Source organism: Lactuca serriola, chromosome 3 (genome assembly GCF_051521515.1).
Source record: "Lactuca serriola cultivar US96UC23 chromosome 3, Lser_US96UC23_V15, whole genome shotgun sequence".
In the NCBI taxonomy this organism is placed as follows: Eukaryota; Viridiplantae; Streptophyta; class Magnoliopsida; order Asterales; family Asteraceae; genus Lactuca; species Lactuca serriola.
This window is the reverse complement of record NC_136410.1, coordinates 87922052-87939799: the sequence shown is the minus strand read 5'-3', so window position 1 is coordinate 87939799 and position 17748 is coordinate 87922052. Positions and strand designations below refer to the sequence as shown.

Sequence of the window (17748 nt, the reverse complement as noted above, 5' to 3'; positions counted from 1 at the left end):
GCAGCAGATCCCATAAGAACTCTGCAGTTAAGCGTGCTCGGGCGGGAGTAGTACCAGGATGGGTGACCCCCTGGGAAGTCCTCGTGCCGAGTGGCCCAAAGCGGACAATATTCTGATACGTGCCAGAGGGGGATGTTACAAATGGTATCAGAGCCAGGGCACGGGTCGATGTGTTCGATGGGGAGGGGGATGTTACATGTGACATCCCCAAATTCACGGTCATTTTAAAAATTTTATTTATGCTTATTTAAAATAAGAGTATCCATTTTGAAAAGTAGCATTGCGGAATTTGTTTTTAGAAAAAACATGATAATAATATTATGATAGAAATATAAACAAATTAAATAAAAAATAATAAATAATAGACGAAGTTACATAAATGGTCCATGTGGCTGAAACAAAGTACATAAATGGTCCTTATGACAGGAAATCTTTGCAAGATTTTGAAACCATAAGGACCATTTATGCATAAAATTTGTCATAAGGACCATAGTTTGTCAATTGTGTCAACCACAAGGACCATTTATGCAATTTGTCTAATTTCTTTGACGTTTTTATATATGGTTGTAAATGAACCGAACAAACACGAACAAGAGTTTGTTCATGTTCGTTCGTTTAAGTTAGCCGAACAAACAAACGAACATGAACGGATAAACAAACGAGTTTTTTTTTCGTGTTCGTTTGTTTAACAATTTTCTTGTTCATGTTCGTAAACATGCTAAACGAACTTAACTGAACAAAGATAAACAAACACAATTGGACATATATGAACAAAACGAATATATAATATAGTAATATAATAAAAAAAACGGTTGAACATATATGAACATAAATAAACTTAGACAAACGAACATAAACGAACAACATAACTAAACGTTTATGAACATAAATGAATGAACAAGACCATTGTTCATGTTCGTTCGTTTAACTAAACGAACGAAAATTTGTGTTGACGTTCGTTCATTTATTAAATAAACAAATATAAATGAACTTCCCGTCAAACGGTTCATGAACTGTTCACCGAATGTGCGATTAGTTTACAACCATATTTCCATCACATTGAAAGACTATGATGTGATTATTTTGAATGGTTGGACCCACGAACAATGATTATTATCGGCTGACACTATTTGGTATCAATTGTGTGTTGAATTGAAGGAGGACCATGATGGGACGACTAGGATTGACTTAAAATTCAAAGAAATGGAGGTGAAAATGTTAGAATATAAGGAAATTTTGCAAAAGGAAGTTATATTGATGAAACTTATTTTTGCAGAAGGAAGTGGTATTAATGGAGTTGAAAATGCTTATTTATACTCCTAAAAATGTATTCATATAATGTTTAGTTAGTTTTTTTCTCATATATAAATATATATTTTTTTTTGCATGAATACATATAATATTTATAAAAAAATACTTAAGTTAAAAACATAAAATACTTGTAAACTTTATGGTTTGTTCTGCAAATTTGATTTCATTGTAACCCGGATGACATTATTAACTCTTATAAGGGCGAAAATTTAAATTAAAAAAAAAAAAAAAAAAAAAAAAAAAAAAACAAACTTTGTATATTAATGAATACAAAATCATCATAAGGATAAATCCGACAAGATTTAACAAACTTTAAAGGCTTTTATATCAAAAACACATCTTCTTATTTTTTTTTTTTTTTTTACTTTTTATTTATTTATTTGTAATGGGATCATTTATAATAGAAACTGGCGGCCCTTTGTACAATCCATGTGTTTTTGTTTGTTGTACTTACATTACTAAGTCATAGTGATTCTATTCAATCGACCACAAATGGAATCTATTGGTTGACCATAGATACCAAATAATTTCCGTAGAATAAGCAAGAGAATATGCTAGTGTTCATTTTTATTAGCCACATGGGTCATGTTTCCATAAACAGAACATGATCACAAACACGTAAATAACATATTACTAACTAAACTAAGGTCCTAATTTAGGTTGTCTTTGACACGTCACAGTTAGTTGATAAGTTAATTTATTTTTTGAGCTTTTTTAAATTGACATGTTTGACAAGTCAAAAAACATCTGATAGTCTTTTAAAAAGCTAGCTACTCAGACTAGTTTTTCAAAAGCTTTTTTAAAATCCTCGAATATACCCTTAAATAATTATAAGATATTCCTTTAAATGTCCTTTTATGCTATTTTATATCTTTCAGCTAACTTATCAACTACTTTTTACCATACGTCGTTTTTTTTAAGATGGTTTATATGCTAAGAGTAGGGTTGTAAACGAACCGAACAAACACTAATGAGGGCTTGTTCATATTCATTCGTTTAAGTTAACCGAACAAATAAACGAATACGAACGGACAAACGAACGAGTTTTTTTATTCATGTTCGTTTGTTTAACAAATTGCATTGTTCATGTTCCCTCGTTTAGTTTATGTTTGTGAGCATTCTAAACGAGCATAAACAAAAGAACATAAATGAACAAAGATAAATAATCTTAATTGAACATATATGAACACAAATAAACATATAATATAGTAACGTAACCAAACACAATTAAACATATATGAATATAAAATGAACTTATATTAATGAACATAAACGAACGCAAATGAACAACATAAACGAACATAATTAAACAAACGATGTCCTTGTTCATGTTCGTGTGTTTACCTACACGAACAAGAATTTGCGTTCATGTACGTTCATTTATTAAATAAATGAACATAAACGAACTTTCTAGCTACTTTTTCAGCTAACAGCTAGCTTTTCAACTACTCTGCTAAACATAGTCTTAATGGTTCCATTCAGAGACAACCTCTAAATAGTTCACTCATTAACAACATTTTATTCATATAATTTGAACATCTTAATCGATGAGAGACATTTGAACCAATCAACTAAAAAATGAATATGAACCATTTCGAGAGTTATTCCTTTCTCTCTCTAAATAACAATCTCCCTCAACTTCTTTATAGAAGCCTAGAAAGTAGAAACATCCACTCCACCATATTGTTGTCCTCACCATCTCTACCATAGCCGCTACCCTCACCATCAATATACTTGGCCACTACCCTTCGCCACCTCCGGTGGCGGATCTATAATCGACACCAACCGGGTGTCATTCATATATAAATGATAAACATAATGCAAATTAAATTTAAAAGTTGAGTTTTTTTAGGTTTTGTTGGGTTTTATCAACAAGAATGGGTGCAAAAAAAAAATTAAATGGGGCCAATTATACAATTTCATAATAATAATAATAATATTATTATTATTATTATTATTATTATTATTATTATTATTATTATTATTATTATTATTTTGCTAAAATATTATATGTAGGCTATTTTTAAGTAGTCCTTCCATCTGTTGTAAGTTTCTTATTTGCCTTTCCGAAAGCTTGTGAACTTTGATTTTTCTTTGTGAAATCGTTTTGTTTGTGAAATCTGGTTTCTTTCTTTCTGAATATCATTGATTCATGAGTTCTTAGATTCACAAGTTCTTAGAATTATTTTGATGCAACTATGATCAGATACAGTTCGCTTTGGGGCTAACCCTAACGACTTTACAAAACATGTCTTATTAATAAGCCCATAATATCTTCTGTTTGTGAGCGATATGAGATAAGCATCAATACACCCTCACATAAAGGTCCTTCTATAAAGAACCGACATATCATATTTTCTTAACATTTCTGAATTATGTTAGATTTCTTTTGTTGTTGAATCATCAAGTTCAAGCAGAAGCCACCGAGTTCAAGCCTTCCATCAGATTCACAAGTTCTTAAAGATGGAAAACAAATATATAACATGGCATCCGAATTATGTATCCATTGAAATTAAAACTGAAATAAAAAATTTTAAGTGCTTATAGTTTTGTGTTCTTGGTGCATCTTCATGTTTTGATTTGGAAACTACAAAAATTCAACGTATTACACAAACATGAACAAAGGAAACCAGTTGATAATGTGCGAATTTCCATTATACAAATCAACCCGTATGATTTAAAATTTTGGCAACACGTAAGATGTAATGTAAATCAATGGCATGTGGTAGACTTGAATAAAAAAAATAGCATAAATGTTACACCAAATTAATTGAAGAAATTAAACTATTCTGATACCAAAATTGTTGATTGGAGGAATGACAAACGTGTTTTTGTCAGATTCAACTTTTCTTCTGCCTCAGACGCCTTTTCACGGACCCCACGAACAACATCCTCTGGGGCTTTCTCAACAAACTGTATCAAATACACATAAATTACATAAAGGTTAAATGCATGAAATATCAGTTTACTTTCCTTTTTTGTTTATTAAATAAAGAAAGTTATTTTTTGCGTACTTACATTAGGAGAACTCAATCGAGCCAAAAGTCCATCATATTCATTTTGCATTTTTAAAAGGCGCTTTGATAGCCTTTGAACTTCTGCTGATATATCCACCATGTCTGCAAGTGGAAGATACGCCTCTAAACCCTCTCCAGCAACAAGATGCACACATTGATTCGCATCCTCTGAACACCATTTAAAAATAATTAAATATATAAAAGTAATTCTTTAGTTAATAACAATCTACTTCAAAACAAACACCTGGGGGCGAATCTGTAAAATTGATGCTTTGTGTATCGAGTCTCGAGAGAAGAGCTAATACATCTTTTTCTTTCTGTAACATAAAATATTTATTAAAAAAAATGTAAATTTGCACATTAAGTTAAGAGGGATTTGGATGTTTACAGAAATGTATTGGATGACATCAGGATTAGCAACGATGTTTGCAGATATACGTTTTGCGGGCTCCACAGAATATTCTGCTCTTGCATTTCTTATTGCACGTGTCTAAAAAATTATGAAGAAAACAAAAAAAAGATGATGGGATGATTTAAATTTTATAAAAGTAAATATGAAAATGATGAGAGCTCACCAAAGCTTGCAAGTTTTCAAATCTTTTTATGGAAGTTAGATTCCTTGGAAGTGAAGGAAGAGGCCATGGAGATATTATTAGAGCTTCTTTCCTATTTGGCAGTGCCTGTAACAAATAGCAATGTACTTTCATTCATTTGTTTCATAAATTATAGAAATCGTCACTTGTCGATGTAAAATGACTATTATACCCTTATCTGTTATCTGTTAAATAACTCTAAAACAATAAACAAATAGAAAAAATTCAGACAAGGGTATAATAGTCATTTTACATCGACAAGTGACGATTTAAAAAATATTACCTGCCATAACTCTTCGGTGACAAAAGGCATGAAAGGATGGAGCATTTTTAATATGTTTTCATAAACATATAAAAGAACTGCTTGTGAAGTAGAGGATACTGCTTCATTTTCTGATTGGTAAAGATGAGCTTTGCTTGCTTCGATATACCTGTAAAAGAAATATAAAAATAAAGATTTTTATTTTCCAATTAGAAATTTTTAATCAAGAAATATAAATTGAGAAAAATTTGTACATACCAATCAGCAAATTCGCCCCAAAAGAACTCATATATTTCACGTGCAACATCATTATAGAAATATTTGTCATAACTTGTTGTCACTGCATCAATAAGCACATGCAGTTTTGAAACCTGAATTTTAAAATCAAATTAATCACCAAACATAATAATAATAATAAATAATAATTTAATTTAATAACAATAATAATAATAATAAAAGAATCTCTTACCACCCAACACTCTGGTAAAGGTAGTGTGAGAAGGTACTCTTCTTTATCAAACTAAGAAAAAAGTTAAATGCATGAGTAAATACATGGTCAAAGTTTTAAGGTGGTGAAATTACTAAAATAACCTTATGGGCAAGTAGCCTCTCCCATGCAGATTCATCACTTCTATTTGGTAAATTTTGTAGAACGAACTTTCCAGCATTCCATAATTTATTGGTGAATGCCTTGTTTGAAGTTAGTCTCTCAGTTGATAAATTTAAATCCTTGAATCAAGAAACATCAAACATAAATTAATAAGTAGTTAATAAGTTAGTAAAATATGAAAATATACTAGAAAGAATATAAAAGAGTAAATTACAAAAATGGTCCCTGTGCTTTCTGATTCTTTTTATTACTTTTGGTCCATACTTTATTGCTAAGACAAAAATCGATAGAAACCGTGAAGTAAGTTTCAATTTTGGACTAAACAGGGTAAGAATCAGAAAGCAGAAGGACCAATTTTGTAATTTACATAAATGAAAAAAAGTAGAAAAAGAACAAACCTGGCCCACAGTTCCTAAAGCGAGAGTAAAACGCAAAGCATCAGTGCCAAATTCTTTCATTGTATCTAAAGGATCTATGACATTTCCCAATGATTTAGACATTTTTCGCCCCTGAAATAGTTTTTTTATAAAATATAAACTTAGAAATGATTATGTTATAACAAATACAGATCATTCAAGATGCTCATTTTTTATTTTATTTTTTTATAAAAAGTTGTATCATGCTCACTTGAGAATCACGAATAAGTCCATGTAAATAGACATGTGTAAATGGGACACTTCCTGTGAACTCAATCCCCATCATCACCATACGTGCAACCCAAAAAAACAATATGTCATGCCTGTTTAAAAGTTATAAAAAAAATTATTTTTTTTCTTTATAAAAAAAATGAAAGAAGTAGAAAAATACTAAATGTCTACATACATATTACATACCCTGTTTCAAGAACTGATGTAGGGTAGAAGTGTTTAAAATCCTCTGAAGACACATCAGGCCATCCCAAAGTGCTGAAGGGCCATAAAGAACTAAAAAAATTCCAAAAGGGTATTTTAGACATTAAAATTTAAAAGTAACGAAAGTGAATTAAGCATTAAGGTTTGTTATGTGAACAAACCTTGAAAACCAGGTGTCAAGAACATCTGGATCTTGATATATTTCAACGTTTTTTCCATATTTCTTTTGAGCTTTTTTAAGAGCTTCATCTTCATTTTTTGCAACTATATAATCTTCTTCACAATCTTTTCCTACAATATACCAAACAGGAATCCTGTGTCCCCACCATAATTGTCTGCTTATACACCAATCTTTTATATTTGAAAGCCAGTGATTATATATCTGAATACCAAAAAATACATATTTTATATTTAAATTCAGTGTTGAAGTTTTTTAATCCAAGATATAAAGGAAATAATATATTAATAACCTTTTCAAATCTCTCGGGCATAATGGTCAATTCACCTTTTTTCACTGCTTCAAGTGCCTTTTCAGCTAAAGGCTCCATTGTCACAAACCACTGTTTGCTCACTAAAGGCTCTATGATCTGATTCAAGAAAACAAATTTACATAAAACCCAGTTGCGAATGAATAAAAAGATCCTTAAAAATTAAAAATTTTAAAAATTTAACTCACTTCTCCACCTCTTTGAGATCTTGGAACTCTTGAAGTGTGAGCTTCTTTCTTGACACCTAAGCCTGTTTCCTCAAGTTCTGCCCATAATTTCTTTCGGGCCTCAAAACGATCAAGCCCACTGATGTAAAATATGTTAAAAAAAATTATTTTTTTTAACAATTTTAGAAATGAATTTCATAACTCACTTGTATAATCCAGCAACCTCATTGAGTGTTCCATCTTTGTTCATGACATTGAGTATAGGAAGACCTAATTTTCTTGCAAGAAGGTAATCATTGTGATCATGTCCAGGGCTTATCTTTAATACACCAGTTCCAAAGTCTTTATCTACATACTGCATATAAATTGTATCAAAACATGATGTTTATTAAGTTTTTTGAAAAGAAATAAATAAATAATTGTTTGTTTTAAAGTAAAATTAGTACCTTGTCAGCAATAATTGGGACATGGCGACCAAATGTCATTGGAACAATGGCTGACTTTCCAATATATTTAGCATATCTTTCATCCTGTAGATAAAAATGACCAAATTGACCACTTTTTTACCCTTTTAACAAACTGAGAATTATAATTTTGTTTGATTTAAACGTTTATACCTCAGGATTAACTGCAATAGCTGTATCACCAAATAAAGTTTCAGGCCTTGTGGTTGCTATTGTTAGAAAGTCACTCCTAAATGTAGAAATAAACAAACACAGATATGGGTTACCTTTTGATGAACATTTTAATTCATGGAAAAAAAAAATTTTTAAATATGATTATTTAATAAAAACATTTACCTTGATCCACCAGCAACACGATACTTGATGTGATATAGAGAACCAGGTTCTTCAGAATATTCAACTTCCTAAGAATGCATGGATGATGATGTCATGTTAATTTGGAAGGTTGTGCAGGAAGAGAAAACCAATTGAGGTCAATATACCAGGTCAGAAACTGCAGTCTGTAAATTTGGAGACCAGTTGACCATGTAAGACCCTGAAATATGAAAGATCAATTGACTTAGTGATATATTTTATCCAAAAGGTCAAATGAATTTGATTATGTTTTCATAATTTAAGAACATGGAAGTGATCTGTGATCAATACCTTGGTAGATAAGCCCTTTCTCATGAAGCTTAATAAAGGCCTCAATAACAGCTCCTGCAAAAGTCAAGAAGAAAGTAATTCAAGAAATGTTAGATAAATAATGTTATGATACAGATACTGAGTAAACATGTAGAGTTCAATACACCTTTAAACCAAATAGTAGCATACTCAAGTACTCAACATTTAGAATTAACTATTTAAAGTTTAAACATAGTTTCAGAGATTATTAGGTCTATAATCTGATGGAATATCAATCTTACGACTTAGCTGTTCATCAAGTGTGAAATGTTCTCTGGTCCAATCACAAGAAGCACCAAGTCGCCTTATCTGATTTGTAATGGTTCCTCCATACTTCTCCTTCCATTCCCAAACTCTCTTTGTGAACTCTTCTCTACCTAATTCAACCCTCTTTATTCCTTCAGAAGCCAACATTCTTTCAACAACCAACTGAAAACAATATCTGTTAGATATATAATATATTAACTAAGTAGACAAAGAATACAATAAGCAGAAATCCATTTGTAGAAAAACTCAAACCTGAGTTGCAATGCCAGCATGATCAGTTCCAGGGAGCCAGAGTGTAGGTCTGCCCTTCATCCTGTTGTATCTGATCATAATATCCTGGAACACAATTGCAGATATGAATGGTTTGCTTATTTACACATTGAATGAAGAAAAAATGATGAAGTTTACAAAGTTTTTATGTGAATCTATGTTGTTAGTAAACATTTACCAAACCTCAAGAGTTACAAACATAGCATGTCCCATGTGCAATGAACCAGTCACGTTTGGAGGTGGCATTGTGACAACAAAAGGTTCACTTCCTTTATCAAAGTTTGGCTTGAAATACCCTTGGGAATCCCACCTAGAAGCAATCGATGGTTAATACATAGAAATGATGATGTGCGAATCATTTTTTCAGTTAATACGAAACATGGCACATTCGATCAAAAGTAATACCAGTTGTATATCCGTTCCTCGGAAGTAAAGTCAAAAGATTTTGCTATCTCGGGAGAAGTAAATACGCCATTGTCTGACGCAGCAGCTGAAAATTTTAATTAAACAAAAGAATTGCATACAAATTAGCACATTCCGATGAAACTATGCCTTCTAAAAGCTCAAATTATTGATTTTTTTTTAAAGAACAGTTTTCGAAGTAAATTGAAGGGCGGAAACCGAGATTACCTGCAAAAAACCTTGGTTTGAGGATACGAAGATGAAACCGAGATAAAGCGACACTACAACGCCGATGGGAGAAAAGAACAGGATTCAGTTTGTATAAAGAGGAAGGAGATAAGAGATAGGTATTTGAGAACGCCATTGAAGCGTGACAAGAAACAAAACCCCTTGCACAGCTATTTGGGGTTTTAGTGGCAGGAAAGTGAAAACAGAGCCTCGGGGAAGATAAAGTTGAGCAGTATATATTTTAAATAATCGCCCTTTTAAATACGGTATATACCACTTGCCCCCTCAAGGTCAATCATGTTAAACAAACTAAAAATGAAGACACGCATGTCTTGTTAGGAGACGGGGAGAGCCAATGGTATCGACTATGGAGGGAACAGGCCCGGACATATGGTGGACAACATGGACGGTAGTTCAGGGTCCATGTCTCTAGGGTCATTCGGAGTGGCTTCGGCAATGAGCTCGGGCAAACACTAGGCGAGCCCTCAACATGTCGACTTCAACTCGTCAACTCGGCTAAAACTTTAAATTTGAGAGAGGGTATTGGGTTTAAATGTTTGTGAACGTTGGAAATGTCTTTTGACTGTGTTTTTCAAAAAAAAAAAAAAAAACAGGTCAAAAAACTCCTCACTTTTTACCAATGTTGTAAAAATCCCGATTAGGTCTTAATTAATCTCCGATTAATCCCTAGGCGCTACTCGACCGATTAGAGAGCGTCTAACGATTAATCTATGCATACAAAATGACTGAAACAGTAAAATCCGGTGAAATTTTAACACTTTGAAGAAGTTATATCTCAATAGAAACTATTTGAGGTATGCTTACTGTTGTATTTATCATATTAACCTATTTTGTTATGATATTAGTGATATTTATGAAATTTTATATGATATTAGTCCTATTTAATTTTTTAAAATCTAATAAATTAGCAATTAATGGTCCCCGATTAATCTCCGCCTAGCCGATTAATCCCTTAACCCTAGTCCACCGAGCAGCTAACGTCGAGCGATTTTTACAACCTTGCTTTTTTACCTTATATAAATACCAATATAAATTCTATTTTATCCCACTTTACCGTCTTCATTTTTCACTCAAACAATACAGTTATTGTCAAAAAAAATGATTTCCCCTTCCAATTCAAAAGCTCAAAAAAGATACCAAAAAAAAAAAAAAAAAAAAAAAAAAAAAAAAAACTCCAAACCCAAACATCTCACATTCTTCAACAAATTTCGTTTAAAATCAAAACGATTGGCCAATTTATTTTCCACAAAATTTACACATTGGAGGTATTTATTACTCATTTCAATCCCAAAACCAACATCACTACCAAAATCAAGTACAATACCAAAACCAACCTCAATCCCAAAACCAACCATAACTTCAAAGACAACCCCAATTTCAAAATCAATCACAAATGAACTTCTCATCCCAAATAAAAAATAAATTACATCCATTTGATGATCTTCCCGACTCCCAAATGAATTTCCAAACTCAAGGGGAACCCTAAGTTGTCCCAAAATGGAATCAGAGTCAGAAGAGAATCCACCACAACCCAAAAAAATTAGAATGGAGAGTGGATGATTTTGAAGATACGGTGGTCGAAAACAACCAAGATTGTCCAACTTTTTTCCGAAAATTACACGGCGTTTTCTCACGGAGATGAATCATGGAGAGTACCTGGAAAAAGACCAAATTTATTTCAAGTGGCAAAATGTCAACAAAGTGGTGACGGAGTTTAATGTCGTGTTTTTGAGTCTCAAACGACAATGGCAAAGTGGTGCAAACAACGAAATTATTTTGCAAAAAGAACTTGAATTGTAACAGAATTAGAAAGGGGTCAATTTCAAATTTCTACACGTTTAGAATATTTTGAAATTGTCAAAAAAATGGCAAGAGGTCGACGATTTTGAAACCTTTACGGGTGGTTCTTCTAAAAAAAACAAAACATCTGAAACGATGCATAGTCAATCGTTCGATGTGCATGTTGGGATTGACCTCAATGACGAGGATCATTTTGAGGTTCCAAGAGTCACACATCCCATAGGAAGAGATCGAACCAAACGAAAGGAAAAAGCGATGGAAAGTGGTCCGGGATGTGCTTCGGCGACATCGACCAACCAACAACCAAAATGGAAAACTTGAAGTCATCTTTGGACAAATATTCGGCGGTCGCACAAGAGAAAGAAAAAAAAATGTGCCATGATGATCTTAACAAGAGGCACTAGCGCTCTCACCGGACGTGAAAATGAAATTACGATAAAAGAAAAAGAGGAGGTTGCGAAAAAAAATACAACATCTAGGTTTTGTTATTTTAAGTCTGTCGTTTTGTTATTTAAATTTTTATGTTTTTTTGTGGTCTCTAGCAGGGTTGTTAATAGCGATCGCAACCCTCGCTATATCGAATAGCGTAGCGTAGCTCTGTTGGGTCGCTACATGCCTGTAGCAATGAAATAGCGTGTGTAGCGATCAGGGCAAAATTGATTTTTTTTTGTTTAAATCGTTAAGATACATAGCAATTAGGGTCGGAATAGGGTTAGGCTGGGTATCATACTGTCAATTTGGTGTTTTCCCCTCTAATCGACTAAGATTGTACGTATGGTGCCAAAGTCACCAAAATCAGTTTTGGCGGGTTATTTCCCACTCCTGCGACAGTAGCAACAACAACACATCTCCCCTTCTCCCCAGACGACTCCAACTACTCTAGAATCCATCTCGATTGTTCAACTTCAAAAAGGTAAGACTTTTAAATTCATCTGTTTTTTTCTAACTTCTCGGTTTCAGGCTTTAACTGATTTCTTCCAATTTCAGCTTTTAACTTCTATCTTTTGATCAATTCTGCAAGACTTCAACTTCAAAAAGGTAAGACTTCAACTTCTATCTCTTGGTCAATTTAAGCTTTTAACTTCTATCTTCTAAATTATGAGATTCTTTGAATTCTATTGTATGATCTTTGATTATGTGATTCTTATGATATTGGCTTCTTTCTATCTTCTGATCAATTCAGGCATGCCTCCTGGTGTAAAAGATGATGATATTGGCTGGAAACATGGCAAAAGAGTTGAAGGAACTATAAATTGGGTGTTGTGTAATTATTGTCCAAATGTTGCCAAAGGTGGGATTACAAGACATAAACATCACCTTGTTGGTGATTCCATTTCAGTTTGCAAATGTCTTAGAGCTCCACCAGATATTAGGAAACTTTTTAAAGACATTTTTGAGAAACAGAAACAAGATAAAGTTGAAAGGAATCACATTCCTCACTTTGATGATGATGTGGCGGATATAAATGATGAAAATGAAGAAGAAGCTGGTGAGGTTCCTTTCTCATTAGGCAAGAGGGCTATTTCGTCCTCCAAGTCAAACCTACACAACAAGAAAGTAAAAGGCGCTTTGGATACTCATTTTAGGTCATCCACTGAAACAGGGAAGAAGAAGGGGTACTTGGTGGGAACCCCCGAACATAACCAGCTTCACAAAAAACTAAGAGGTGAAGCGGTTCAGGAGTTTGCCCATTGGATGTATGATGCAGGTCTTACATTCAACGCGGTGAAGTATGATAGTTTAGGGTCTGCACTTGAAGCCATTGCTATACATGGTCCCGGTATGAAACCCCCTAACTACCATGAGGTGTGTGTTCCTCTGTTGAAGCTAGAGGAGCACACAAAGAAACTTTTGATACTTAATGAGACCAAGAAGAAGGCAATCGGGTGCTCTTTGATGGCTAATGGGCGGAGGGACCGGAAATGAAGAGCACTTATCAACTTCTTGGTGAATACTCCTAGAGGAAGCATGTTTCTAGAATATGTAGATGCATCTTCTTATTCTCATACAGGTATTCATTGTTTTTTGTTTTTTACTTATGTTTATGTTCTATGTTGTTTATGTTATGTACTTTACTTATGTTTATATTCATTGTTCTATTTTTTTTATTTTATGTACCATGAAAGATTAATTTGTTTATGTTTTTTACTGTTATTCACTCTTGTTTAGACTATTATTGACTATTTTTGTTGCTGTTTAAACAGGAGAGAATTTATTTAAGTTGTTTGACTACTTCATCAAAGAATCTGGACCCGATCATGTGGTTCAAATTGTAACAGATAGTGCTGCCAACAATGTTTGACTACTTCATCAAAGAAACTGGACCCGATCATATGGTTCAAATTGTAACAAATAGTGTTGCCAACAATTTTTTGGCGGAGAAAATGGTGGAAGCAAAATATCCACACATCTATTGGACTCTGTGTGCTGCGCATTGCATTGATCTCATGCTTGAAGACATCTTCAAAGTGACTCATCTTAAGAAGACACTAGACAAAGCAATTGCGGTTAACACTTACATTTACAACCGTACATTGCTCTTGAATATGTTGAGAGACTTTACGGGTCAAAGAGATATGATTAGGCCCGCAAAGACCCAGTTTGCAACCGCCCTCTTAACTCTAAATTGCTTTAGGAGTCATAAGACAAGTTTGAAGAAGTTGTTCATGTATGAAGCTTGGAACAAAAGCAGGTTCAAAGGGGAGGAAGGAGGAACTCAATGTGTCGCAGCAAATTTTTCACCTAGTTTTTGGATTAACATTGATATTGCTGTCAAAGTTGGTGAACCATTACTAGCGGTGCTTCGATTGGTAGTTAGTGAAAGAAAGTTGGCTATGGGGTACATTTATGAAGCCATGGATAGGGAAAAGGAGCAAATTGCATACTCATTCAACAACAAAATTAACAAATACAAAGCTTTCTTCAAAATCATTGATGACAGGTGGACTTGTTAACTTCACCAAGATTTGCATGCAGCTGGTCACTATCTGAATCCAAGTATTTTTTTACAACAACCCAGGAGTGAAAGAAGATAGTGAGGTGATTAAGGGCTTGATGGCATGCATACATAAGATGTCATCAGAAGAAGACGAGACCAAGATTCACCAAGAGCTCTCTATATATACCGGTGCAGAAGAGTTATCTGCGCAACATATGGCTGTTAAATTAAGAACAACACTTGCACCAGCGAAATGGTGGATGCAATATGGATCATCAGCACCAACACTTAAGAAGTTTGTTGTGAAGGTGTTGAGTCTTACTTGTAGTTCATCAGGGTGTGAGCGTAACTAGAGCGTAACTAGAGTGTTTTTTAACATGCAAGTTGTTCATTTTTTTAAGATTAATATCCTTTGCACTATTTACTAATGGTTTAATTTTATTTTTGTAGATCCATTCGAAAAAAGAAATCATCTTGAAAGACAAAAACTAAATGATTTAGTTTACATCAAATATAATCGAGCATTAAGGAGGAGGTATGATATGCGGGATATGATTGACCCGATCATCTTTGAAGACTCGCACATACATGACCCGTTTGAGTGGTTGGCGAGTGATGATGATGGTCTCGTGTTTGAGGGTGATGACTTGAGATGGGATGTTGTGGCAGAGGCTATGGGGTGGATGAGTCGGTTCATCTAACTATAAGAACAACAACACCAGGTGGGAGGCAAAGGGGGATGCTAGGGGCTGTTGGGGTTGCTGAGTCAAGCTCACAAGGTAGAGCTAGAGCTAGACAACCCCATTTGGTAGATGAACCTGAAGAGGAAAATGATGTTGGGGTTTATAAGGAGTTTGTTGAAATAGAGGGGGAAGATGAACTCGTATTTGATGAGGATGAGGATAACGATTAGTCGATTAGTGGTATTTTAGAGTTTAGACTTTTAGAGTCATAACACTCTCTTTTGTGGTATTAAAACTTAATTTTAGACTTTAGAATCTAAAACTAACCAATATTTTGTGGTAAAATTTTTTTGGAACTTAATGTTAGCTTAATAGAACTGGTACTTTTAGTTCTCTGTGTTATTTTTAATTGTTGAATAGGTGCATGTAAATATAGTGTTTAATTTTATATAAAATCACAAAACATGAAATAGATGTCGCTATTTCATCGCTATCGCTACGTAGCATATAGGTGGGTTGTCGCTATTTCCTCGTCATCGCTATTGATAACCTTGGTCTATAGGTTCCTAATTTGAAATTCTATGTTTTTTTTTTTCTTTTTGTGTTGTAATTTTATTTTCTAGTTTAATGAAATTTTAGTTTAAAAAAAATAGTATATTTCAAATGTTTATTTTTTTTAAATTAATTTTTTTTAAATATCATGACAAGTCTGGCAACCCATGACATGTAAATGGCAAAAATTTGAAGGAGTGTGGAAAATCTGACATGACGCCTACATGGACCGTGACAAATGTGACACCACTCCCAGTAACTTGAGGAGTCCAAAATTTCTAGAATATATATGGTGTATATATAGAAGAAATTAAATTATGTATGTGTGTATAAGAGCCCGAGTAAGCCAAACTTTAAATCAAACCAAGAAAGTGGATTTAATAAGCCTAAGAAATAAAAAAAAAAATTGCACAAAAACGCCAAGGAAGTCTAGGAACTAGTGTGTGCTTTTCACGAATCAACATCTATAGAGGTGGGAGAATGAATTAACGACCTCAAACTTTTAAATTGACGTCCTACTTGTTATTATCGTTAATAAACATCAAAAGGGCAATATTGCATCAATTATCTCTTACTTGCTTCTCAATTTCGATCTCACCTTCCTCCGTTTTCCTTATTCTGTTTCTCACTCTCGATCATAACTCATAAGATGAGTAATACATAAAACAATTTATGGCTTCTGTTGCGGTTGGCAATTTAATATCGGTTATGTTGGATTAAGATGTCTAAACAAATCACTAAATTGGTATACTCTTAAATTAAGAGCAAAGTGTTTTTTGGTTGCCCTCATAACTAGTAACCGAATATAATGACTTTTGGAGAGATGCTAATTAGTTAATTTGTTATATGATTAATAAATTAATTATAAATCAAAATAAATAGTTTATTAATATATTATATGATTAATATATTAATTATAAATTATATTTATTAATTTAGAATTAATCGAAAATTAATTAGAATTAATTTTGTGATTAATTAGATTAATTGGAAATACAGGGACTAAATATGACAATGTTCAAAAGTTGAGCATTGAAGGATTTTGGAACCTTCCCACATGAGGGCGACGATTTTTGGATGTTCCTAGGGCTTCTTGGAAGCCTTAGGGAGCAAGAAAAGGGATAAGGGTTATCAAAGGAAACTTCCCTTATCCAAGACTCCTTACTCACCTATATAAACCCCCTATGGGGTTCATTATTTTGGTCCATCCTATAACCCTCTCTAGAGCCGAAATTTTGAGTTGTCTTTCCCTCTCCTAAAAGTATTCTAGTTACTAAGTTTTGGGTTCAAACCATTAGAGGCACGATATTTCTAGTGCTTGCTTTCTAAAGTTGTTCAAGAAGTAATTGTTGATTATTTACTACAATAATCAAAAGGTATGTAAACCCTAAAACCCTTTATGAATTTCAAAAATTGTAGGGTATTCCTATGGTTCTTGATGTTCAATTGTTTGTTGCAATCAATAGAGAAAACTTAAATCCAATAGGTTGCATGTGAACTTAGGGTTAAGTTTTTCCACCACATATTTTTTTGTAACCTATAAAACCTATCAGTGGTATCAAAGTCATAGTTTTCAATTGATCTTTCACAATTTTGAATATATCAAAAAAAAATCAGGGTTTATAGAAATTAAACCCTAAGGGAGGAATTTTCGATTTTTCTTAGGGTTCTTGAAACCCTAGCCTCCACCTTAGAAATTTTGAAATATGCTAGGGTTTTTGAAACCCTAGCCTCCCTAACCCTTTTTCAAAAATTAGGGAGTCCTTTTAAGGTTTATCTTGTTTTCTCAATTGTTATTTTAAAAGCCTTAACATTTAAATAGTTAAAGCCTGATAAACTCAAACCCTATTTTCGAAATTTATGGGGTTTTAGATTAGGATCAAATTTGATTTTTTTTATTAATTTGTTAATTATAAATAATTATTTAATCCATAATGTTTTAACTAATTTAATTAATTGTTTAAATAAAAAATAAAGACAAATTATATCTGGTTTAATATTAAGTAATTAAAATATTTAAATTTAAATAATTAATGTTTAAACCTCATATTTTGAATAGTTTTAAAATACACCTTATATATATTGTTAAAAGTTAATTACTATATATATAAGAAAAGCCAGTCAAATCAATAGTAGGTCTCGTTCACGAAACCATGCTGTA

The 17748-nt window shown here is 32.9% G+C and overlaps 2 protein-coding genes across 3 annotated transcripts; one reads left to right on the top strand and one right to left on the bottom strand.

Moving 5' to 3' along the window:
- Positions 1-3927: 3927 nt before the first annotated feature.
- On the bottom strand, positions 3928-9799 carry EMB2247 (protein EMBRYO DEFECTIVE 2247). Of its 2 annotated transcripts, XM_079030809.1 has the most exons (26): positions 9594-9799; positions 9369-9453; positions 9147-9273; positions 8946-9029; positions 8669-8855; positions 8409-8462; positions 8246-8298; positions 8100-8167; positions 7917-7992; positions 7746-7829; positions 7506-7654; positions 7321-7438; positions 7115-7231; positions 6806-7026; positions 6627-6716; positions 6421-6532; positions 6192-6302; positions 5775-5912; positions 5653-5703; positions 5442-5554; positions 5205-5352; positions 4904-5008; positions 4717-4818; positions 4573-4645; positions 4330-4496; positions 3928-4224 (listed from the first exon to the last, which is right to left on the bottom strand). In XM_079030809.1, exons 1-26 carry the CDS (start codon positions 9727-9729, stop codon positions 4096-4098), a joined length of 2898 nt encoding a protein of 965 aa, XP_078886935.1. In that variant the 5' UTR covers positions 9730-9799; the 3' UTR covers positions 3928-4095. The 2 variants fall into 2 exon arrangements, with proteins under 2 accessions (XP_078886935.1, XP_078886936.1); XM_079030810.1 differs by lacking the exons at positions 9369-9453; positions 9594-9799 and having other exon boundaries at positions 9142-9277.
- Positions 9800-13708: 3909 nt separating this feature from the next.
- Positions 13709-14368, top strand: LOC145095490 (uncharacterized). The gene has a single exon (XM_079033357.1). The coding sequence runs from the start codon at positions 13709-13711 to the stop codon at positions 14366-14368; it is 660 nt and encodes a 219-aa protein (XP_078889483.1).
- Positions 14369-17748: the final 3380 nt, after the last annotated feature.